At 39.0% G+C, this 26,660-nt stretch overlaps 1 protein-coding gene and 1 long non-coding RNA gene across 2 annotated transcripts in view; both read left to right on the top strand.

Annotated features, from left to right (window-relative positions):
* Window positions 1-2,016, top strand: part of XKR4 (XK related 4) — a gene marked incomplete at its 5' end in the record, with an annotated part of 169,646 nt that extends 167,630 nt beyond the window's left edge. The window contains one exon of the mRNA XM_017531799.2: window positions 646-2,016. Coding sequence (XP_017387288.2) covers window positions 646-1,592 — 947 coding nt within the window. The remainder of the gene's footprint in view (window positions 1-645) is intronic.
* A 102-nt stretch (window positions 2,017-2,118) lies between these two features.
* Window positions 2,119-15,756, top strand: LOC119471775. Its single transcript, XR_005200857.1, has 2 exons — window positions 2,119-4,274; window positions 11,188-15,756. It is a non-coding gene; the product is annotated as an uncharacterized LOC119471775 (long non-coding RNA).
* Window positions 15,757-26,660: the final 10,904 nt, after the last annotated feature.

A 26,660-nucleotide genomic window follows, 5' to 3' on the forward strand; every position in this document is an offset into this window, starting at 1 on the left:
GAGATCGTGCCATTGCACTCCAGTCTGGGCAACAAGAGCGAAACTCCGTCTCAAAAAAAAAAAAAAAAAAAGAACGCATATATTGTCTTTTGTGAATACGCTACATTTATTCTTGCTTACAAGCAGAAAGATAAACCAGCTAGTTCCTCGGGTTTCCTGTGATTACATATACCCTTCAATCACGGAATCACAAAGTTGACAGGGAGCTTTGGAGATCACCCACTTTATAAATGAGGATACCTGTTTTAATAATAGTCCAAGGTCAGGGGGGTAATAAGCAGCAAAGTTGAAGTACCAACACAGTTCTGACAGCCTCCAGTCCGTGGTTATTTTTCCACTCCACAAAACTACCTCCTTAGTTCATTTACACCAAATCCAGAAACTTAAACTCGACCCCATTGCCAGGTCTCACACCCATGTTGGCTTCAGGTAGCATTGCTATTAGCTTCATGACTTCTCCAGTTGGGTGGGCCTTAGAGAAGACAGATATGAGCATCCCCATCTGTGTTAAAACCCAAAGAAATTAAGAGCCTTTGCTGAGGTCAAAGCCAGCCTTCCCCAATCCCCCAGCTCTATGTGACATGACTTTCAGGGGCATTGCTGCAACTGACTATTGACAGACTGTCTTCCCGTTTGTCTTTGTAGGTTTCACAGCGGCAGCCTCCCTCGTGTCCTTGGCCTGGGCCTTGGCCTCCTACCAGAAGGCCCTACGGGACTCTCGAGATGACAAGAAGCCCATCAGCTACATGGCCGTCATCATCCAGTTCTGCTGGCACTTTTTCACCATCGCCGCCAGGGTCATCACGTTTGCCCTCTTTGCCTCGGTTTTCCAGCTGTACTTTGGGATCTTCATCGTCCTTCACTGGTGCATCATGACCTTCTGGATCGTCCACTGTGAGACAGAATTCTGTATCACCAAATGGGAAGAGATTGTGTTCGACATGGTGGTGGGGATTATCTATATCTTCAGTTGGTTCAATGTCAAGGAGGGCAGGACACGCTGCAGGTTATTCATTTACTATTTTGTGATCCTTTTGGAAAATACGGCCTTGAGTGCCCTCTGGTACCTCTATAAGGCTCCCCAGATTGCAGACGCATTTGCCATCCCAGCGCTGTGTGTGGTGTTCAGCAGCTTTTTAACTGGCGTTGTGTTTATGCTGATGTATTATGCCTTCTTTCATCCCAATGGACCCAGATTCGGGCAGTCACCAAGTTGTGCTTGTGAGGACCCAGCCGCTGCCTTCACTTTGCCCCCAGAAATGGCCACAAGCACCCTACGGTCAATCTCCAACAACCGCAGTGTTGTCAGCGACCGCGATCAGAAATTCGCAGAGCGGGATGGGTGTGTACCCGTCTTTCAGGTGAGGCCCACTGCCCCATCCACCCCATCATCTCGCCCACCACGGATTGAAGAATCAGTCATTAAAATTGACTTGTTCAGGAATAGGTACCCAGCATGGGAGAGACATGTGTTGGACCGAAGCCTCCGAAAGGCTATTTTAGCCTTTGAATGTTCCCCATCTCCTCCGAGGCTGCAGTATAAAGACGATGCCCTTATTCAGGAGCGGTTGGAGTACGAAACCACTTTATAAAGCAAAAGGAGTTGCAGGAGCCACAACATCCAGATAAAGGGGTGACAGCGGGGCTGTGGCAGTAAGGACACTTCATCCTAGAGCAGGGCAGTGAGCTATGAAGTTCCTAGTGTGACCGTCATCACCATTATCATTTGATCCTGTCGACTGGGAGCGGCTGGCCTCCTTCCAAAGCAGCTGCGCCCAAGAGTCTCTGATTCCACCTGAAAGAATGTCGCTGCCTTATAGGACTGTCCATCAATACCAGACTCCTCCTGCACGGTCTTGGGGTGCACCCACCAGACGGTACTATTATTATGGAAAATTTTGTCTTCAATCATTAGGGTGTCTTGATGGTGTTAACTTATCTTTCCATAAAAATAGATCCAGTCTAGCCGGGCATGGTGGCATGCGCCTGTAATCCCAGCTACTCTGGAGGCTGAGGCAGGAGAATCGCTTGAACCCGGGAGGCAGAGGTTGCAGTCAGCCGAGATCATGCCATTGCACTCTGGTTTGGGCAACAAGAGCGAAACTCTGTCTCAAAAAAATAGATTCACTCATGCACACATACACACACTAACACAAATAACACCAGTCCTCTGTCAAAATAGCTTAGGTGACTTTTCTTGATGCAAAGTTCTGATTCCCACAGGAATATAAAAACAAAGAAAGAATATATCCCATGAGAAAAAAAATAGTACTGCTTAGAAAAGAATTCACAAACCATTTTCTCATTTGGAAATCCATACCATGTGTGAAAATCCTATCCAATGGACAGCAAACCCAAATGTTGTTTACACATATGTTAGCATTGATGGAATGGTTCATTTTCTTCATGTTTCAGGATTTGTTTTATATTTTAAATTTTCAGTTGTGAGCATCGTTTTTGACAGAAATCCTATGCAGCCCACGTACGGCTTTGGACAAGACCAAGGAGCTCAAAAACTTCATGATGTAAATTAAATAGTAATCATGATTCAGTATTCAATTGCAAAAATGTAATAGGTCTACAAAGAGGAAGTGGGGAAACGACTAAATGAGAGTCTGATTCCCAGGCACGTGCAGCTCCCACTGGGACATCACAGTAGAGCAGCGCGAGCCAGAGGGATGGGCTGGAACCAGATGTGTTTCCAGACGCAGAATGAGTGGCTCTGTGTGACCACGACTCTGGAGGACGCCATGCCACTCCTTTCTAGTGCCAAACACCGTCCAACCACAGGACTGACGTGGAAGCCCCAAACAACTGAGGATGAGTGGCGTGAGCCCCCTAAAAGCAGGCAAGAGAACGAACAATCACATTCTCCACTGTGTACAGACTTTCCCTCCCCTCAATCCAAGGTCAAAGTGATGTGTCTTTTAAAGGCTTTGGGACACATTTTAGTAAGTATGAGCAGACAAATGCAATGAATAGGTTACGAAAAAACCCTTCTGAACTGATAGAGGGCTTATCACTATATCCAGCTAAGATTTGTATTTGACTCATCTGTAAAGTCGCACTCTTACAACAAGCTTCTGGGTTTTAAATACCTCCGTACAGCAAGTAAACGTCCCCTGCTTTCTGTTCTCAGCGTCCTCCGTCATGGTGCTTTTCGTTGCATTAAAAGTGCCGGTCAAACTTTGATAGTATTTTTTTATAGTTGGTGCAGAGTGGAATAACTCATGGATTATTTCAATATTTTTGTAATAAAAAATATAGGGTATACACATAGGCATCATCACTTTTTTTATAGACCTGGAATCGTTTAAAATACTTTAAGCATCATAATCACTTGGGATGTCAGAAACTGGTCCACAAATTCCATCAGCCTGCCTCAGCAGATTGAAAACATTTGTCTCTTGCAAGATCACCCTACTTTGCAAGTTGGTGCCCCCAGGAACCTGGCCAGGGGTGCTATAAGAATATCAGGTGAAGAGAGAATCAGCTTAAATAGAAAGGGCTTGTCAAGACTGGCCAATGTTTCCCAGGAAATCAAAGATGTCAATGATTACTTTCATCCATCCATTATAACAAACCTGACCACAGTGGAAGATGTCTTAAACTTCCTTCCCTGGTTTTATATTAACCCAACTGATAGATTAAGTATTAGTCAAACCACTAAAAAAGAAAAAGAAAGAGTTTAACTTAATTATTCAGTTATTTGGACTAATTCCCATAAAGTAGTCCAGTTCTCTAGCTACCACCTGTAATGGGTGTGTCATCCAGAGACTGTGTCCCCACGATGACATCCACAGGAAGTAACAGAGGGCTCAATCTGGGACTTCTTTTGGTGCAAAGTCCCAAAGCAATTTAAAAAAAAAAAATAGACAATTTTTATAAGTAGACATACTTCCTAATACTCCATGATTTGATCCTCCAAGCAAGATTTTCACTAAAAAATACTAATCTTTTGTTGGGATGTGGAAAGATTACGTAGTCACCAGTAAAGGCCCAAGCAAAGACTCTTCCTGTCAGCACATGGTGAAAACATTCCGCCCCCATTGTAGAAGGAAAAAATGATGATTTTGGCAGACTCTTCACTTTTGTGCAGAACCTTGAGTTATTAGCTTCATTGTTTCCAAGACAACTTTTAACTGATGATCTTTGGAAATTGAGTTTCTCAGTTGAACTATATACCTTTGATTCCATGAGTAAATCACAGATTACAATCTGGTAGAGTCAATCAATCAACACAAACCCAACAGGCCCCATCATGCTTCAATCATGTAAGTTCTAAGTTATTTCTCAACTTGATCCCTCTGTTAAGAGTCAGAATGAGTACTATGTCAATTTTAAATGGTGTACTGTTCTTTGACTTGGAGGTGAGGTTGGCAGTTAGGAGAATGTAAGGAAGTTGAATTTTTCAGTGATTTTCCAAATACTGTAAATACTCTGTTATCCAACATACCTGAAGATGATGATGTTTTAGTTAGGCATGAATTCTTGTTCAGGCAAGAACATATCCACCGTGTGATGAATTACAACCTTTCAAAAGATTACAAGAGCAACTTACTCTAGAGATAAATCATGATTTAGCCTTGCTTCCATGATTCAGGAAGCACTACACTGCCATCAGACTGTTGTGGTAATAACAACTTTTACTCATTTTCTACATGAAAATCACAGATAACAGATAACAGAGAGTTTAAAGTATTCGGATTTAAAGAGACATCATCAATGTACAAAGAAACAGAGTTTGATTTTTGTATTTATATTATAATTCTAATATTTCCTTTTCAATCTGCCGTTAAATCCTCCACAGACAGTAACTGGAGAATCCCAAAGAAAAAAAAATGGAAATGCTGTGTTCCTTATTTGCAGGCTTGTTTCCGTGTCTGAGTCCATTTTAATTCCATTTCAGAGGGAGATCTGCTATTACTCACTTTTTGCATAGGAACAAGAAATTTTCTAAAGGAACAGCATTATAATTTGTTTTATTTTCAAACTTGCATTTCTAAATATGAAACCATGTTTAATTAATATATATAATGTGTGTGTATGCATATCTTAACCATAGTAACACTTTAAGTATCTGTGTGAAAGAAAAGGACTTTTTCCACGAAAGTCAAAGTTTGGTCCCCCAAAATGGCTGTGTCCTTTAAATCCTCTTTGCTTATTTACTTAACTACGTACTGTCTAGTTCAGTAACACCGTCTTTGCAGACACTTAGTTGCTACTCATTTATAATAAATGCTGTTAGCCCAATCAATTTAATAAATTCTCTTACTGACACAGCACGAAAATGTAATCCAAAAATTAGCACAAGATACTCTACAAAGTAAAATGAACTATTTATGGTTAATTTCTAAATGCCCAATTTATTTTGCTCTATGAGTAAAGGAAGTGATTGCACAGACCAATTACTTCTGTGCATGAGAATAATTGAAAGCTCAATGGCCTTTTTAAAAAATGATATGTATATATAATATATGCCTTTTTGTACATACATTTATATGTATGTATCCTCACACACTTTCCAACTAAAGTAACAGGGACGAAAAGGATAAAGTATATACTGCTTTCGAATGCATATAAAATGGTATGTTATTGACACACAGACTTTTAGAAAAGAAGCATTTTCCCACTTCTTTTTCAAAACAAACCCAAGCTTACAGTCCATGTATAAGACCAACACTTTCGAACTTCAGTTGGAAATCCCTACATATAATTCAGCACTTCTTAGTTCAAATGAGCTTTATCACTTCTTAAGGATCTCATCTTTTAAACAGCTGAATAAAATATTTCTGTGTCATTTCAAAGTTTCTTTCTCTGAACAGACTGAATTGAGCAAAGGAAACCTCTCTGTCCTTACCAGGATTGTGTAAGGGTACACATTTGCTTTTAAATGTACCAAATGCCGTTGAATGGAAACAAGTCCTGACACAATGTTTAGACAAGAATCCAGAGATTTTTTTTCTAATGAACCATTTTCTAGACTAAATATACGCTCTCTTGCATTTTCCACATATCTTTGCTATTAGCCATTGCTGTTTCTATATAAAGCTTGGATAAGACGACTGCATTTTTATGTGCTAACGAGAACTCTTTAAAGCCTTTTTAAAAGTAGCTCAGACTGTCATTCAGATTATAGCTCAGAGGATGGTTGAAGTGCATGGTGAAAACATAGCAGGGCTGGGTGGTCATTCCTGTAATTTCAGTGACGAATGCAGATCAGCGTTCCTTTGTCTCGGCAATCCAATGTCATTTTTGAAAACAATCAAAATGATGGCCTTGTGTCAGCTTCTGACTCGTAACACTCCTTCTCCCACCTGATGCTCCAGTGTTTCAAAATGGCCAAGGCTGGGCAATTCCACTCTATTCCCCATTTCTGCTCGTCCAGACCTGTAACAGGCCATGAAATGCCCTGAGCATTCATTCGAGTGGCATCTCTCCTCCTCACACAGGCACCTGGGTGGCAGCATCAGGCCACCGCAGAGCTCTCCTTGTTGACATATGTCTTGTCTAGTTGCTGTCCTAAAAATGGGCACGTGGCAAGACTCTCAAATAACAGCCTCGACAGTATCATCACTCATTCTAAAGTAAAACTGCAGAATATGGGTGGAATTGTATAAAAACATAATGAGCCATTTAATTTTGCTAATTGAAGCAATTAGGCTAGCACGCGAGCAGGCTGCTCTCACAGCGGAAAGCCACATGGAGGAAGTGCCAAACAGCCATTTGCCCACAGAAATGAGGGGTTCAGAAACTCTCTCTAGAGTGTTTGAGGTGTCACGTTGTTTCATCATCCATCTGAAGCTCTTTCTCTAGATTCCACATGGAAAAAAAAATCAGATTTCATATATATATATATATATATATATATATATATTTTGCAGGCAGTAACCTAGCCCACAAATGTAAAACTTTAGTCAACCTTGAGGCCTATATTCTGCTAAACAAGAGATGGCTTAATTGTCCCTGAAATATTTTAATAATATACTGACAGCCTACGTGACAAACCAGCTGCCTAAATAGAGTTTTGCTTTTGGGTATTTCATTTCCCTGTAGATTTTCTTTTGGTTCCGTCTCCCATATTGAGACTAGCTCACTACAGTGGAGGGTTTATTGTGTTACCTAATGCTGGGCTAAGAGCTGTATCTGTGTGGTTTTCACTGAGTCCTCACTGTCATCTGTGAGTTAAGTGTCATTTACAGATGACAAAACTTCGGCTTAGAGATGTCAAGCAATTTGCCCAAAGGTCCCACAAATAGGAAAAAGTGGGGCCAAGAGTTGAGCACATGTTTTAACAACTGCGACTTCCAGAAGCCCAGCGACTCTTCCCACAAAATCTATTTCTGATTTGGCAAGTCTTCAGAAGAAGCAGGATCATGGTCTGATGATCAGATTTTTCCTCCAAAAAAAGTATTTAAACGTCAAAGATGTCTTTCAAAATGAAGAGTTAAAAATGTAATAGTCGATGATGAGAAATGGAAGTCTCAATCACCTGTAACTAAATTTTACCTTTACTCTCTAACTCGTAGTAGGAAGATAAATGCTATTGTTCCATTCCAGGCAACTGCCCCCCTTCTATAGTTCCACTATATTCAATTAAGTGACAAATATAAATTAACCTGATGCCACTTCTCTTATATATATATATATATTTTTTTTTTTGAGACGAGTAGCTGGGATTACAGGCACGCGCCACCATGCCCAGCTAATTTTTTGTATTTTTAGTAGAGACGGGATTTCACCATGTTGACCAGGATGGTCTCGATCTCTTGACCTCGTGATCCACCCGCCTCGGCCTCCCAAAGTGCTGGGATTACAGGCTTGAGCCACCGCGCCCGGCCACTTCTCTTATATTTTATATGTGTATGCTGCTGTCATCCAGTTAAGCAAACTGAAAAAACAATCTAAACCCCACTACTTACTTTGGCATTCTGATGAGATAAAGAGAGAGGGAGGGAGGGAGAGAGGGTGGAAGGCAGAGAGGAAGGAAAGGCTGGAAGGAAGAAAAGGAAGGAAGGAAGGAAGGAAGGAAGGAAGGAAGGAAGGAAGGAAGGAAGGAAGGAGATCTAACAAGTCTTTGAGGTAATGGTTTTATATTATAAGGTAATTCTGTTTCACTGTCATAATTTTTCCCTAAATTTTGTTTAATATCTTGCAGGTCACAAAATTTAATATTTAAGAGGATTATTAAACCACTAGCTTTAACGATCATATAAGTCTAGGAACTTTATCTTAGTGCTAGATACAAATCATACTGCAAGTATAGACCAAATATTTGTTGAATGAACTTATAAAATAATTGATGTGTTCTTTCCCTTCTCATTTAGATGTAGCATGTCTGAAGGTCTGCAAGATGACAGAGTTGTAACCCATTCAATGATGTTATTGCCTAGTAAGCTGGTGTGTGTTGTATGAACTGATACTAAAAAGGTAGCCAATAATAAACCAAAAATTTTCTCAACACTGGTGTTTATGTTTAAAAAATCTTCAACGATCAATATGAACGTAATGTCTTAAAATACAAGTAACTATCTTCGTACTTGATTTAAGCAGATCTTTATGAATTTATGTAAAATTAGAAGTCACTGATTGTTATAGGAAATAGCATGTAAAAGAAATCTAAATGTTGCTTTGTCACTTTATTTTATAGATCAGACAACTGAGATCCAAACAGAACAGGTAATTTATATAGCCAGGTTTACACATGACACTTCTGTTTTTTCCCTGAGTCATTTATTCAACAAGTATGACCTCTATGACTCATATGGCTAGGTAATGCACAGTCAAGCACAAAAGGAAAGTTACATTGGAATAACTCACAGTCTGGTTATTAGCAGCGCAATCATAGCTTTCTGACATCAACTCTTACTCTTTTCTACGCTACCACACTGCTGTTTCTCTTCTCAACATCTATATTTAACTCCATATTACAGCACGAAAGAAACACAGCTTTCCTAAGACTATGCAGTCATGTGTCACTTAAGGATGGGGATACGTTCTGAGATATGCATCTGCAGGCAGTTTCATCATTGTGGGATGGAATGCGCTTACACAAGCTTAGATGGTAGAGCCTGCCATGCGCCTAGGCTGTATGGTACAGCCTATTGTCCCTAGGCTACAAACCTATACAGCATGCTACTGTACTGAATACTGTCGGCAATTGTAACACCGTGGTAAATATTTGTGTATTTAAACACAGAAAAGTTACAGTTAAAATACAGCATTATTGTCCGATGAGATCGTTGTCATATGCACAGTCTGTTGTTAACCAAAAATCATCGTGTGACACATGACTGTATTAGGTAAGCCTCACAGTAAACAATTATCACATAAAGTAATGATGACAAACATAAAGTAACAACACAAATACAAAACACTCAATACTGGATGAGTGCCTAGAAGAAGTATTTTATAATTTGTTTATGTAACTCTCCAACACTAGATATTTTTAAATTGATGTCACAATGCAACAACAAAAAAATTAAAATACTCTCTTGGCACGTAGTATGTGATTGAAAACAATCATTTTTGGATAAACTTTGGAGCGATTCTTGAGAATTTCTTTCAAGAAAAGGCATGAAACTGAAGAGTTTGCAAAAATTCCCTGATTTCTCAAGAAAGCACTCTTCACTTAACTGTATTTCTCCAGCATACTGGTCATTTAGGAATAACAAATTTCCAGACATAAACGTCAGCTGTTGCTCGAAAGCCTTTCCTCAGATGCCCAGAAGAGCAGCACATGCTGAGTGACAATGTCAGGAGTCAGGAGAGCCAGCCCCAGCTCCCTGGGGAAACCCACACCGGCTTTGTCCCCATTTCCATTCTCTCCTGCAATTCGGCCCTGAGTGATTGGCTTCACACACATGTAAGGAGTATGTTGTTAAACATCACTATTAACCTATATAACTAATTTTCCTTATGTGAAATAATTCTTGTCAGGGAATGGGAAATGTATAAGCCCATTGGCCTTCTATGGAGTAGAAGGAAAGAGGGAAGGAAGTGTATTAACTTTTATGAGTACAGTATAATTCAAAGAATTCCTTGGTGAGTCACATTATGCATTAATAAAAGAGTTGACCTAATAAATGTTAAAAGTTACCATGATTTCTAGGTTCATGCCACCATTACCACATTCCTTACTACAATTATTGCTATTTTAGTCACTGGACCAGACAAAAAGAAGCAGGTAGTTACCGATATAGTATTTGCTAAGCAAAGATCTTGTTTAACAAAGCAAATCAATATCAAAACTAATTAATCAGAATATTAAGCAAATATTACAAACACAGTACTGACACAAAATTTTCTCTTGTGCTAGTAATTGAAGCATGTCATCTACTGTTATTAGAATTTCAGAAAATATAAAGTTTTGTGTTTGTATTATATTTCCATCTACCAAATTAAGTTGGCCTTCTCCTCTCCATTGCTTGATTTACATTAAAATGGATTTAATCACATTATTACTTCATTTAAGTATTACAAATGTTACCAGATAGAGATGTGGTTAAGCTAATTTAATTTACCCATTCTAGTGGCATTCTAGTATAGAGCTGCATCAAATCAACACTTTTAATTATTTCAGATTAATTCATTTATCAACAAGTTCTAAAACACTACTACATGTGTTGAAAATATAGTTTGGGTTTCTATGATTGTAATCAAAATTTCTATTTTGATCACACGCCAGTAAAACGCATCTTAACACCAGCATTGCAAGCTATTGTGATTCTGGAAAATGAGCACTTTGTGTGTTGAGCACTGCTGTATTCACTTAGCAATTAACCTTTGACCTGTCGTTTTCTGCTGACCCCCTGGTGATGTTTTTCACTCTATTCAAATTGGGAGTAATAACGCACCTTCACATAACCAAAAGAGGCCTGTCAGCTAGTGAAAGAATTGTCATTTTCTATCATTCTTTTAAAAAATTAAAATATTCAACTTCCCTTATTAACCTTTCCACTGCATTGTACATAAAAGAGGAAATGGATTTCTGAAGTATGTTTTGAAAGCCTGGGGCGAAACATTTTCTGCGGTCTGAATCAGAGGTTTGGGACTCTGTGAAAAGACGTAAATCCCTCCTGCTGCAGGAGGAGGGAAGGCGGCAGTGAGCTGTCACTCAGAAATACAGTCTCCGCTGTCACAAAGCTGCATGTTGCTGATGGTATCGATTCCCTTCTTTTTCTACAGAAACATCTTGGAGCTTGTCAAGCTTTACTGGAGGTGATTTGCAGTTAACTAATTCAACAGACCTTTAATCTTGCAAATTCTTGACTTGTAATATTGTAACCAAGCTCCTGCAAGGGAACATTAATCAGTGAGTGGAAAAGGAGCACTTCCATTCAGCCTCAGCCGTAGTTCCACCACGTGCCCAGGCCTGAAGAAAGACCTCTGTGAAGCGGAGCCCAGTGAATTCCTGCTACCTGCTTCTCTTGCTTATGCTATGAATATTCATCTGCTTCCTTTGTTTTTTCCAGTAAGAGCTGTTTTGAAAAAAAAAAAGAAAAAAAAATTCCTGGGGCTTGCATAGCTCAGAAAATGGGGTACTCCGCCTTGGAGACTTGCTTTAAATGGATTCAAACCCACGTGTTTGGAAATGAAAATAATGTCACTGTTACCTGTGGAATAACTGATCTGAGTACAGTTGCTGCTTTTATTTCATTTCTTGAGGCTACCATTTTCAGCATTGTAATAACCAATTTATAAAAATTGAGTTTTTATTTAATTTCAGGGGTAAAATCTGCATGGGTGTAGCTACTGAATAATTTGATTCCTGCCTTCCTAGGTGGTGACATTAGCAGTTCCAAACCGAGATCCTTTTCTGTGTGGAATCGGCTATCCTGTTGCTTCTCAGCCCTGCAAAACCTTGGTTACGAGCTCAAAGATCACAAATCCGTTGTTCTTAATGACTAAATTTTCACTTAGAGGGAAACAGGTGGTCTCTTAATTTAAGACAGGGTTCTTTCTCCCTTGTTTCTGGTTTTTTTTTTTTTTTCCTTCAAAGCACGATTTGAGTTGCAAGACAAGAATGAAGTTAGCAGGTCATAATTTCAGAGTATGTGAGAGAATGAGGCCTCCAGATGTTCTTGTAAAGTTTTCTGTCTAAACTTTTGGTATAACAATTTCAGGAGTTAGCCCTAGATGAAAGAGTAGAAGTCATCAGATTTTTCAACAAGCCGTCTAGAGGAAGATTGAGAAGAGGCAAGGGTTTTCTTGTGTTTCGTAGATGTTTCTCCTCCCTAGGCTCTCCCCTTGGCGGTCATCACCACGATGTATAATAGCAAGCACTACTGAATGATCTTCCCAGCTATCCGCACTAGTATCACAGCAAGTCTGTTTTTAGAACTAGTTCTTGGCACAAGCACCAAAATAAAACTGGGGGGAAAAGCAGTCTACCACCATGTGACTTATTTTCAATTGCCAGGCAGTGAAAAGTAACAAGTTAAAGAAAATGTTCATTTTCTGAACCCCAGAGTCCAGGTAGGTACAAAGATACTGTAATATACAATGAGGCGGCCAATCGTGGGGATGTAGGAGCTATAGACAGCCCTCTTGAGCAAGGTTTATGGGTAAGAGTTACTCTACCGTGATTGGGTGTCGGGTCAGAGGGTTTCTGTTAATGTAGAGGACCAAGTATAGTGATGAAGAGAAAACCTGCCAGTGGTTCATCCAGAGTATTTGCCTTTTCACAGAGCAGAGAAGTTCAAGATCGTCACTGCCAGTCCATGACTGTAACAACAGACATATCCCCTTTGGAAAGGCCAGGGCCTGACCCAAGTGGGAAGATGGAGATGTCGGTGGTGTCATGTCTAAGACTGACGCTCTCATTAAGGGAACCCATTCCCTCCGATAGTTCTCCTTGACCATTGGCCCCTCTGGGCTCTGCAGGAGAGCTTCTGATGGGTTTTAAGATAAGGTTTTTTAAGGTATTGTTAAGTCACTCTTGTTTGTAGAGCATGAACCATTTAACCATCCCTCCTTTTAAGAGCAACGAGATTCAGGGTTACCATGGCCTTACTCATGTTCCCACTGTAAATATATCATGATGTCACAAGAGCCTCTGTGTCCAAATGTACTAAACTGGGTTTACAAGCATTCAAATCTTTCACTCGTATTGTTAATCTCAATTGTGCCAGTCACCTAGTCTATCTGTTCCCAAACTGGAAAAGAATAATTTTTATGAAAATAATTTTCAGAATAATGGGAGTGGAAAGAAATAGACAGTTAAGCAATTTTTCAACACAGACAAAACCACTGGACCATTGATAGCCCTCAAGCTCTGATTTTTCATCCTAAGTTTCTTTTCTTTTGGGGGCTTTCAACACCTGAATTTTCCAGATGATTGCTGAACCATCTTCACTAAACCAAAGTAGACGAGTTGTTGATTAAAAAAAACAAAGACTGTCCTCATGACTGTAAATATTGTGATGAAAAGTGGCGAAGTAGGTCACTCTTGTGGTAAACTTGGTCTTCATGATATCAAACATATGGATATTTGGAAAAGTCAAGATGTTTGAAGCATACAGTTTTCTCTCTGGGTGTCTGGTGTCATTCTAGATAGACAGACTGCTCAGGTGTTGTAAGTAATGGAATTGAACTCTCTCGCGCAGTAAGCAATTGCTGGTCATATTCTGCTGCTAAAAGTCTCTTTGTTGTGCAAAGAGAAATAATGCAGAGCAAATGTTGTTTAATTTTTATTTGCTTTCGGCAAACACATAAATGGAAGAGGTCAGGCGGGCTGTCCTGGGCGTTCTGGGCCTGGCTGAGGCGCGCCTCTTTCACTCTGCCCCTGCCAGGGAAGAAACTTTCTATTCAGTCTTTGCCATCTTTTATAAATTTTATCATTCCTCTTCTGCTGTTCCTACCATCTTAGTTATTCACAAAGTCTACTTGATAAAATGGCTCGAAGGAAATAGAAGTTTGTTAAGTTTTTGTTCTTCAAATAGAAGTTTTAATTTTAAGCATTCCTTATGATATATTTTAAGCCTAAAAACAGTTCAAATTGCTTGACAAAATTATTTCATGGTGAATTTTATGGTGTTAATAGAAGTAAAAGCTATTTTTCCTAAACAAAATACCGTACATAGTTTTTTGGGTTTTGTTTGTTGATGTCATGCCAATTTTCAAGCACCAACTGGTTACCACAAATATGGGAATATTTAGTGATTTCTTTGTAGTCATCATTAAAATTCCTGGGGAAAAAGAAAAAATTTACATCAAAGGAAAATTCACCTCCCAGAAGTTTGCAACGTTCATCCTGACTCTTCCATTCCCAATTATTTGTGGACATTTCTTCGTTGTGACAGTAAGAAGTCGATCTTGTTTCTCCTGATTTGACACTGGGTTGGTGAGCATTGTCTCAAATTTTGTGCTAACCTCGTTTACGATCCTGAAGCTTAGCAGAAAAACAGGTAAACTATTCAGACCCATTTTCTTTAAGAGCACTTTTGCTGCAGAACTTGATACAAATGATTGACCATGCGTAGGCACACAGAGAATGGAAAGGTATTCAGCTATGCAAAGATAGTGAAGGGATTTCCAGAGAAAGCCTAAACGTTTTGAAGATTTGTAGGTAGGGTTTTGATTGTGTCAATTCTACACTCAGTGCCAAGTTAGAATGACTTTATGGGGAAGGCAATAAAATTCCTCGTTGGGGCCTTTCTTCCCTCACATGCAGAATGTTTTCATGAAAGCAAATGGATCCTCCACTTTGTGTAGCAAAAAATTCATCCCCCCCATGCCCCACAGCATCATCACTGTCAGTCCCATCGCAGATGTGTGTACCAGCCCAATTCAGTTCTGCTTTTCTTTTTACCTGAGATCTTTACTTCACCAAATCCCATTTCAAATCTTTTTACCGTCATGTTACCCACAGGATGCTTAGTTGAATCAGCAACAATGAGGTGACAATCAACTGGCCTCCACAAAAGTATGAGTCATTTTATTCCTGATCTTTGGTAGTGTGATAACCAATGGAATTTACGGTGTCGTAGAAAACCAAAAATCCCTGTGTTGAATACAGTGACTGTCTTAAATATACTTAAATATCTTATTCTACAAAACGATATCCTTTTACACTATGGGATGGATTCCTTTCTGGATGCAGGGATGGGAGGGGCTCTGGGTCAGTGATTGGAACAAAGGAACTGGGAATCTCTGCATGCCTGATCTCCAATCCCTGGTCCATCTCTCCAGCCTTGAAAACTCACCCTCAGCCTCATTTTTCCCGTATGCAAAAGAGAGATATTTATTTACCTACCTCATAGGGGTGTTGTAGAGATTAGCAAGTGCTTGTAGGTTAGAAAGCGCTGTCATTCCTGAGAACTGGCATTAACAGAGGAGAGCTGTGCACAGTGCGGGGTAACTGGAGTCTGAGGAACACAATAGCAATAACTCACCAAGCAGAGAATACAATGGTTCTTCACCACTATGTAAAAGTAATGCTTTTCCTTCAAAGGTCTATGTACTAGACCTTTAATCATTAATCTTCAATGATTAACTTTTTAATGAGACAACTCCCTTTTGTCCAGACATTGAGAGGCTTCATGTAAATTGACCATTTTCCTCTTAACCAAACTGAATTTTACTAAATGTTTATTAAAATGCATCCAGAAAACTTGTCTCCTTCTGATGCCTGGGGGATTTGCATGCCTGATCCCAAGCTGTTTTTTTCAGAATGCGTGCATGATGCCCCAGTTCTGTACTCATGATCACCAGGTGGCGTTCTGATATCCACTACCGGGGGAAGATTTTTAGCAGCTCACTCCAGCCTGGGTAACAAGAGCGAAACTCCGTCAAAAAAAAAAAAAAAAAAAAAAGAGTTGGAGTCACTTCCATTGAGTTTCCTCTTCACCCCCAAGATGACACAGCTTTACAACCCAATAAAAGAACGTAAAGCCTTATTTCCACCTGGAACTCCTGAATTGATTCATTTTCATGTTATAACCACATTTCAAATATTTTGGAGAAGCTTTTACACAGGGCCACAGATATATATTGATATAAACGTGCTTACTTGTGCTTAGATGGAAATTCTACTGAAGCATAAAGGAGACAGTGAAAAAACGTCAGAGAATATTCCTGCATAACTTCCCCAAAAGTGACAAGTTTTCTTGTACTTAAAAGTTTAATCCTGATAAGAACTAATGCTAAATAACATGATTTTGGTTTATAAACATTTGTAATTTTTGAGACATAGAGGCAATGTTGCGATATAGAAATACACCCATAAAACTAGACTAGCAAAGCAGATGTTTTATGATGTGGCTTTATGAGGCAAAGTTGTACATCAATATTATCACTGTGCCCTTACTTAATGATTGGAGTCCATTGTGGAAAAAAATTGCATAGTCTTAGAAATATAAAATGGGTTTCGGAAAGTTTACCTTGAGAAGTGGATTTGAAATCATCTTGTGCTTATAGCTGAAGACTCACACTCAGCATAATCTCTTCTGGATTCTAAAATATAATTGGCAGTGATATTTCAAATCCTTAACATTTTTAGATGGTTAATTAAACGTATCTAATGCATGGTATTAAACTTTCTGAAGCATGAATTTAACCTAGGCAACTATCTGATTTATTTTTTTTAAAGTTTGTGCTGCCATACCAGATTGAAGTATTGTTTTTATAAACTAATAACATGAGAATAGTGAGTCAAAAAATAATTGGGATTGTCCTTTTGCCCCCGCCCAGTTCCTAGTCTCAGTAATCTCCCAACCGGAAGTGCAGCAGAATATCCTTTTTGCTATGAAGGGAAATACTGTGTTTTTATTTGTTTTGCACAAGAAAACTGGTGTTGCCTATTTGGACTAGACGCAGGGGTCTGGAGGAAGGGAGTGGCAGCTTTGCAGGTGGGGTGACCAGGTTGGGAGGAGGAGAGTTGGGTGAATATATGGGAAGATTTTACCGCAAAGAGACAAAACAGAATTGCAGCGTGTTAAAGCTGGACAATGCTTTGAAATGATAGAGTCTAGACTCTTCACCAGACAGATGAAAAGACAAGTGGAGACAACATGCAACTGAGATATAAGCTACATATCTCATCACTGGGAGAAAGGAGACTTCAGCCTCTTTTCAAGGCTTTCTAGACCACACGGAACTCCCCAGAGCCCTCCTTGAAAATAAGAAACTCTTTTAGAAAAACCAAAAGTTTTCAGCAAAGATTCATGTGGTTATGCTGCTGAGGACCAGTCATTCTGTAAACATCACATATGTGATGCTTTCTAAATGTATTAATTGTTGTCAACATTCATAGCTACTTCCCATTAACACTTTAGTCCATGAACTAGTGATAGAAACAATGGAAATTTTCTTTTGATCAAAAGAAGTGTCTCCCAATTAATTTATGTCTGTTAGTACTCCTGACATATTATTGTCATCACAAGATTTCTTTTATATCTAGATGCTATCAGATAAGAAAAGAATGAATCCTTTGGTCAATTTCTTATTGAAGAGTCCATCTAAAGCCTTTCTTTAGTAATGAGGGCAGAAAGAGACCATAGCCATTCTTGGATGAGAACCTTGCCTCTACTAAATAGTTTCTGCTTTTCCTCTCAGTAGCCAGACAGCTCAATAGCCTAGGGACAGATTCGATGAAGGATATGCAAATTATGTTTTTCCCATTCTCAGAACTAGACAGCAACCAATGAGCCAGAGGTTCCTTTCCTCTTTAAAACCAAATAGTACACTGAATTTAGGGCTATGACAAAAATGTTGTTAAAGCAAGAGCAAAATCATCCTTCCTGTGGATTCTTTTCTAGGTGGTTACTAAATTCTTTTTGCAGTTTGGATGAGTTTCTAGTAATGATAATTAATGCCATTTTACTTGATAGCTTCAATGCAGATATGGTGTGAGCATGAGTTACAAATGAGATGATGAGGGTTACAAACTTCATCTGTACTGACATTCTACCAAGCTGACTGGAAACAAATACCACCACCACCAACATTCTGATTTAATTAATAACACCTAGTAGAAAAATAGAAGCATCTTGCTTAGCATGAAACCATTGCAAAATATAAACGTGCTCCCAAATGGCAAGGATTTTTCCTACCAACATTTGTTCTTCATTCTCCAGTTATTTTAAGTAAGTTTCACATCTAACTACCTCAACTACTGTTGTTTTATTTAGAAACATGAAACCATGCACTTTGTAATCAACAGGTTCTTTCATTTAAAATTTCAAAAGGATACTTGGTGCAAAGCAATTTTCTGAAATTTGTACATGATATACGCCACCCAACCTCAGGAGGTTGTCCTTAATTTTGTTTGTTTGTTTCTAAGGTTGGTTTTGGGTAAAATCCTCATTTCCACTCAACACCAAGATAAGCTGCTCTGAATTTGCTTAATTTGCCTTAAACATTTTGTGCTCCTTTCCCTGTTCAATTTTTGTTTTGTTTTGTTTTCTTTTAAATCTATCTCTGAAAAAAATGGAACAGGTGGCAGGTGAACAGCAAATGGAAGAGAATGGACCAAGAATTTCTCAGTCCCCTGTTGTCAACTATCTGCATGACATTCTGATTGTGCAAAAATGCCATTCTTGTGCTTCCCTCTCCATTACAGAAATAGGGTCCACGAGACCCCAAGTGTGTGCGTAGGGAACGGTGTAGACATTTCCCCAGTATGAGCACAGTGCCTGGACCCAAATGCTCATCTTGGCAGTTCTTGTGCTTTTACTTTGTAAACATTGTACAAATGTATTTGGAGTTTTATTTGAAATGGAGACTTAAACTAGTTATTAAATTTATTTCCTTCCTGTAAATATATATATTCAAATTCCATGTATCCAAACATCCCTTTAGCGTTCAGATTGTAAATGTGTCTTTATTCGCGGGAGGCCACTGTCGGCAGCAGTGACCCCCAGTGCCCTAGTTTGAAGCACAGTGCGTGGAGTATTTGATGTACTACAGTACCATAGTTATTTTGGTCTGTTAAGTAAGTTGCAATTTGTGATGAAATGAAGTGGAAAGTAGTACTTCATAATGAACCATTTTCCTTGGTTACATGATTTTTCTTGTAAAACTTAAAGAAAAAAAGGAAAACTTGAAATTTTATATATTTGGATTTTGTAGGTTTTTTTTTTTATTTTATTGCAACACAAGGTACCAAAATCATTAAATAAAGTACACTGTGGTCATTTTAACAGAAGTCTGTGTTCCTGATTCTGTCTAAGTCTAGGAAGAGGGCAGGACACCATGGGTGTCAGATGGGAAGGGAACGGAGGAGGCCATGTACACAGGCGCATTCCCAAGGCAACACGATGTAAGTCTGAAATAAGCAAAGCTGAGTTCTGTCAAATTTTAAATACATTAAAAATTAAGTTACATCTCTTTTTAGTATATGTTTTATTTACTTATTTTATTTCTGAGAAGTCCTAAAGGGTATTCCTCTAGAACTACTATAAAAGTAAAGAGATTTTCAGATCACAAAGAGGCTTAAAATCCAAATAAATTGTTTAATCATTAATAAACAGAAAAATTGTAATGGACAAAAATACTTTTTTTTGAGACAGGGCCTTGCTCTGTCACCCAGTCTGGAGTACAGTGGCACCACCAAAACTCACTGCAGACACAACTACTGGGCTCATGTGATTCTCCCACTTCAGCCTCCCAAGCAGCTGGAACTACAGGTGCACGCCACCACAACTAGCTAGCTTTTTATTTTTGTGGGGACAGGGACTTGCTATGTTGCCAGGGCTGATCTCAAACTCCTGGCCTCAAGAGATCCTCCCACCCTGTCCTTCAAATGTGCTGGGATTACAGGTGTGCGCCACTGTGCCTGGCCCAAAGGTACTTTTTAAAAGATTATGTGTCTAAATGTTTGTTTTTTCTAAAAAGCAGTGCTATATTTTATGTAATTGTTTTCATAAAATATCCTATTTCCATTTTAAAGAATTTTTCTATTTTCTGTACCGTTGGTAAGAGTTCTACTGGTTTACAAAAGCCTTCTTTTATAAAATGATGAGTAGTAACTGTACCGTAACAGCTGACTCTATATGTAGACGTCTCTACATGTAGATAACGACTATTAATAGAAACAAATAAGGAAATAATCAGAAGAAACAAAGAAATGAAAAAAAAAAGGTCAAACATTCACTGGCACTTTTTTAAAGTCAATTATTAGGGCCTGATTATTATAATGGTAACACATGTTAAATGCACAAACACTAGAAACTCACCATTGGAACATACTGCTTTCTAGTCTTTTTTGCAAGCATTTCTATTTTTTACTCTTAATTTAGTTAACATTTAAAAAAAATCACAACTATGTGCCATGCAGGTATTAGTATTAAAAATATGACTAAAACACATTTTCTTCTTAAAGTAGAAAGCATATTTGGTGATGCAAAGGTAGAGACGTGCACAGGCTATGATGAGCACATCTGACAGAGTCTGCAAAGGGTTGGGGTGGAAGAAGCCACACTGAGAAAGGAGCCTGGGTCCCGAACCAGTGGATGGAGCAGAGTTCCTGCCCCGCCCTCGCTGAATTAAAACAGACATGAGCAAAATATAACCTTCTACTAGGTAGACTCACTGACATTTGGGGTTGTTTGTTATAGAAGCTAGGCTTTTACAACTTTTACAGGAACATTCCATGGACCAGAGAACTATAAGGAACTCAAGTTGGAATATGATTAGCTCAATTCTCTCTACCTGAAGTCCAAAAACAAAATGGCTATGCATTTTCCATGTTCTCTACAATAAGTAGATATTGTTATTATAATCTGAAAATAAACAAAATTCATATTTAAGGGGAATTTTTAAAAAAGAAAAGCACACTAAAATCCTGAATTTGAAAACTTAATTTAGTACAGAATGTAATTTGCCCCTAATTAATCTGGAAACATGATACAATTCCAAACAAATCTACAAAGGTATTTTATAAAGCTTTGCAAAATGATTATAAACTTTATATAGGGCCAGGCACAGTAGACCATGCCTATAATTCCAGCACTTCGAAAGGCCAAGGAGGGAGAATCTCTTGAGGACAGAAGTTCAAAACCAGCCTGGGCATCATAACGAGACCCTGTCACTACAAAATTTAAAAAAAAAAAATTTTTTTTAATTAGCTGGGCATGGTGGCACACCCTCTAGTCCCAGCTACTCAGAAGGCTGAGGTGAGAGGCTCACTGAGGCTCAGAAGGTCAAGGCTACAGTGATCTGTTATAGTGTCACTGCATTCCAGCCTAGCCAACAAAGAGAGAGACCATTTGCCTTCCCAACTATTATAAGTAAGAGTAACCACAAGAGTGTGCTACCAGCACAGGAATGTATAAATCAGTAAGCCCCTTCCCCACAAAAGAAGTCCAGAAATAGAGTCTACACATATTAATAAGTGAATTTAGTATATAATTTAAAATCATTGAGAAAATAATGGCCTCTTCAACAGAGGATCTTGGGATAACAGACTCACCACTACCAACATCTCCTTACCCAAAAACAAGATCCTATGGGCCAGGTGCTGTGGGTCACGCCTGTAGTCTAAGCTAGTCAGGAGAAGACTCGGGCAGGAGGACCCCCTAAGCACAGGAGTTAAAGGCCAGCCTCAGCAACATAGTGAGACCCAATCTCTAAAAACAAACAAAAAGAAACAAGATCTTATGGATTAAAGATATAATTGTAAAAAAAATACAACTACAAAGACAGTATATTAATATCACCTCAAGGTGAGAAATATTTTCTAAGTTTTATTTCACATTTAAGACAGAGAAAAATTATAATCAAGAAGAAACACAAAGTTCCAAAAAGCAACTGATGAAAATATTGAACCTCACTAGATTGAAAAAAATCTCCTAAAATGTAAATACAAAGCTGCTCATAACAGGGAAACCTGGAAATAACTGAAAAACAAACAATATGCAATTAAATAGAATACGTCTTTGCAATGAAACACCCTGTAACAATTAATCACCTTACTATTAACAAATACTATGGTGACTTTATCACATTAAATCAAAATATTAATTATTAATACTTCATTTTGAAAGTAAAGAACAAAAAAATAAGCATTTTGGTAAACCATAAACATAAAAACAGTAATATAATAATTAAGATCCCAAGCAAAATAGGCAACGAATATGGAAAGTGAAGAGAATTGGCTCTAGTGAATGCGCACCTACCTGAGAATATTCTTTTCTGATGCACCAGTCAACCAGTGAGTAAGAAATTGGCAGGTGTGGTAGGTGTGAATTGAATTTATCTGACAGATTTTTGAAAAACGGGTAACCACCTAAGGGAAGAAGTGAAAATTCCTCTGACAGATTGGTACCTAGAAATCACATTTATAAAGCACAATTGGGTCTGGAGAGACTTGAGGAAATGGCTGAGTTTTTCAGACAATCAAAGTGAGTATTCAGAAAAAGGGGAGAAGATGGGAAATGACCACCTTGAATCAATGTGCAGAAAACTGGGACTGCTGAAGCAGTCTTGCAAAGAAAACACTTGTGATTATGCAGGAGTGTCAAAGGCATACGAGCACTGACTGCATGGAACAGGATCTCAGTTGAATTAACAGGGAATCCAAAGCCATCGATTACCTAAGCAGTTTAATTGAATCGGGGCTGTCTTTAAAATCCTTCTACGCATTTCCCCCGCCGTGTTCTCCACATATAACCAACCCAAATGCCTTGTCCCGCTCTGACCATTCGCATAATAAATGCTTTTGCTGTATTTCTACCTCATAGACAAAATAACAGCCATAAACTTGGGCCCTCTTCCTAAAAATCAAAATCCATCTGTAGGTACAACCATTTTTGCCATATGTAATGTATTTTAGATTAAATCCCTAGATATTTGGGAATTATATCAACAATACATCATGTGTCAGTGGGAATCCAAAATAATTTCCTGAGGAAAACTTTTACCCTGCAAGTCAGAGTAAAGAGGGAGAGACATTACATTCAGACACAAGTTTTTGAATCCATAAAAAGATATCAACCTTAACTCAAGTGCAATGAGTGGCTGAAGAATACTAATCTCACTAAAACACGTGGATGGATATTCCGAGCTGTGCTCCAAATTTTGTCATAGACTATAACCTTATATTTTCTATCACACAGTTACTATCTCAAGTTGTCATAATTCACATTAAGGATTCTCTACGTGGCATGTGGTCCACGTGTCTCTGTAGCAGAAATCGCAAATGTCATACCTGCAGGAGCCAGGCAGGTAACGTAATTGAGGAAAGACGGGCAAGCTGGAGAGCACGGTCAGGTCGACGCTGTGGCACTAGATCTTCTCACGGTTCAAGAGAAGCAAAAAATAAAAAAGGACTTCTAAGTATAAAAACTCCTAATGTTTCATGTTTTCCAGTAATTCAAATAATTACTTTTTTAAAAAAAATTTACACATTAAAAACAATGTCTACTGAACAGATATGGATCTATGGACGATGCTTACTATCTTTCTAGGTCTAGATTTTATTTTTTATTTTTGTTAAAACCAGATAGCTTGACAACCTGGATCCCATCATCTTCCCCAAAACAATTGCTTTGGGTGTTATGCCACTGGCTTATATTAAAAGACTTTTTACAAACATGAGCTCCTGTGTGTTAAATTTGTCCTGTGGATAAATTTGTTGAATTTGTCCTTGTTCGCTGTAGTCACGTGCTGCCCTCTATGAAAACCCACAGAAGAAACATCTTTCAGATGTCAGTACCAAGGGTAGTCATAACCCTCCGAAGCATTTCTATCTCATGAATACAGTGAATCGAGTATTTCCTCTTTGCATTAACTCATGAAAATCTCAAGAGTAGCCGACCTCTAGAAAAATGTAAACGTACATGTGTGTGTGTGTGCGTGTGTGCATGCTCCTGCACCCATGTGTCCCACAGACTTGGGTTTTTTTAAGCCTTACATTTTTGTTCTCCACTGCCAACTCCACTCTCAAAATTGCTTGTTTTATGGTATGCCAGTATCTTTGAAATTTGCCTCAAACTGGTTTGACAACTTTATGTATCAGTAACAGATAAAATAGCTAAATATTAAAAACACTGTTTATTTTAAAAATTGGAAGCATACAAATAAGCAAATTTAAAAAACTAAATAAATTAATAGTGTTCATCATCAACTCTGAACCATCTCCCTAACTCCACACAGATAACTTTAGCTGCTTACCAGACTTCAGTACCCAAACATGCCATAGGCGCCTGAAATTCAACATTAAGAAATTGACACAAGAGCAGAAAATCAAACACCGCATGCTCTCACTCATAGGCGGGTATTGAACAATGAAAACACGTGGACACAGGGAGGGGAGCACTACACACTGGGGTCTGTTTGGGGGAAATAGGGGAGGGACAGCGGGGGGTGGGGAGTTGGGGAGAGATAGCATGGGGAGAAATGCCAGATATAGGTGAAGAGGAGGAAGGCAGCAAATCACACCGCCATGTGTGTACCTATGCAACAATCTTGCATGTTCTTCACATGTATCCAAAAACCTAAAATGCAATAAAAATAAATAAATAAATAAAAAGAAATTCAACACAAGGAAATACACCCACTATCATTCCATTTCTCTTTACTCATTACACATCACGGTAAATGGCACATCCAGCTGATGATCCCAGTGCTGTCTTCAACTATTCCCACCCCTTCCTCTCCAATAGCCCATCTGCCACAAAATCCTGTGGATTATGGCATCGAAACACCTTAAGTCTTATCCCAGCTTCTCTACTTCACACCTTTATCATTTCTCACCTGAAACCACTAGATTGGCTCTCATTTCTCACTTGGACAGTACTAACTTGACTTTTTTTGGGTTCTCTGTCCCAACTATTTCCCTCAAGCCTCAGCTCCTGAACAGTTTTTATTTGTTTTGAGAAAGGTTCTTGTTCTGTCACCCAAGCTAGAGACAGTGGTACAATCACAGCCCATTTTAACTTCCTAGGTTCCAGCAATCCTCCCACCTTGGTCTCCCAAAGTGCTGGGATTACAGGTGTGAGCCACTGCACCTGGCACCTGGGCACTTTTTAAATATTTTGCAGAGATCTTTTAAAAACATGTAACTGAAATGCCTGGGCCTCACCTGTGTTGGCTAGTATTGAGTGTCAACTTGATTGGATTGAAGGATGCAAAGTATTGTTCCTGGGTGTGTCTGAGAGGCTGTTGCCAAAGGAAATGAACATTTGAGTCCGTGATGTGACTGGGGCTTTCTCCCAGCTTTGTCATCCCAGGCTGTATTGTTTCTGTGTATGGAGCATCCCAGTCCTGTTTTCAGGTCCACATAGAAATACTGTGAGCTGCCTAAAATCCTTTTAAACTAGTTAGAGTGAGTAAAACTAAGAACCCTGACTAGTGTATGATATTTACCAGCAAGAGACAGCAAACATACTAATTATGAAACATTTGAATAATTTCTATTCATAAATGAACACATCAAGGACAGCTCACTTTCTCAATGATATTCAAGACTATTTTACAGATTCAAGACAGTGCAATAAGAGAAGAAAAAGAAATGAGATGTATTATATTATAAATCCATTAATATATTTGAAACTATCATTATTGCCGTATGACAAATCTCACCTAGACAATATTAAGAAAGCCAACTGGGCGGGGCGCAGTGGCTCACGCCTGTAATCCCAGAAATTTGGGCGGCCAAGGCAGGCAGATCACCTGAGGTGGGGAGTCTGAGACTAGCCTGACCAACATGGAGAAACCCTGTCTCTACTAAAAATACAAAATTAGCCAGGCGTGGTGGTGTATGCCTGTAATCCCAGCTACTCAGGAGGCTGAGGCAGGAGAATCACTTGACCCCAGGAGGCAGAGGTTGTGGTGAGCCGAGATTGTGCCATTGTACTCCAGCTTGGACAACAAGAGCGAAACTCCATCTCAAAAAAAAAAAGTCAACTGAAAAGCTGTTAGAATTAGTGTCCAGGTACAGTAGTGGCTCACACTCTGGGAGACCAAGGTGGGCAAAGAGTTTGAGCTCAGGAGTTCAAGCCCAGCCTGAGCAACATGACAAAACCCCATCTCTACAAAAAAATACAGATGTTAGCTGGGCATGGTGGCACGTGCCTGTGGTCCCGACTATTCAGGAGGCTGAGGTGGAAGGAATGCTTCAGCCTGGGAGGCGGAGGTTGCAGTGAGCCAAGACTGCTTCACTGCCTCCAGTCTGGGTGACACAGTGAGACTCCACCTGAAAAAAAGAAAAAGAAAAAGCTATTAAAATTAGTAAGAGACTTTAGTAAGGTGACAGGTACAAGATGAACACTTTGCCCCTGTGCATCAGGAGAAAAATACTTTTAAACATGACAAAAATTTTAAAATTCTTATTCAAGTAACAATAAAAACATTTATTATATAGTAATAAACAAGAAAGCAAAAGCTTTTCAAAAAGAACGTTTTTAAAACAACTTGAATAAATGTAATTACATGTGAATTTTTAAAGTATTATATCTCTCCAGACTAACCTATTCATTTAATTCAATCACAGTAAAAACCTAAATCTGCTTTGTGGGCAGCTGCTGTTTGGTTTGGTTTTGTTTTGTTTGAAACAGTCTTGCCTTGTTGCCCAGGCTGGAGTTCAGTGGTGTAATCTCTGCTCACTGCAACCTCTGCCTCCCGAGTTAAGTGATTTTCCTGCCTCAGCCTCCCGAGTAGCTGGGATTACAGGTGCCCACCACCACGCCAGGCTAATTTTTGTATTTTTAGTAGAAATA

This window comes from Cebus imitator, unplaced genomic scaffold, assembly GCF_001604975.1.
Source record: "Cebus imitator isolate Cc_AM_T3 unplaced genomic scaffold, Cebus_imitator-1.0 Scaffold73, whole genome shotgun sequence".
Taxonomy (NCBI): Eukaryota; Metazoa; Chordata; class Mammalia; order Primates; family Cebidae; genus Cebus; species Cebus imitator.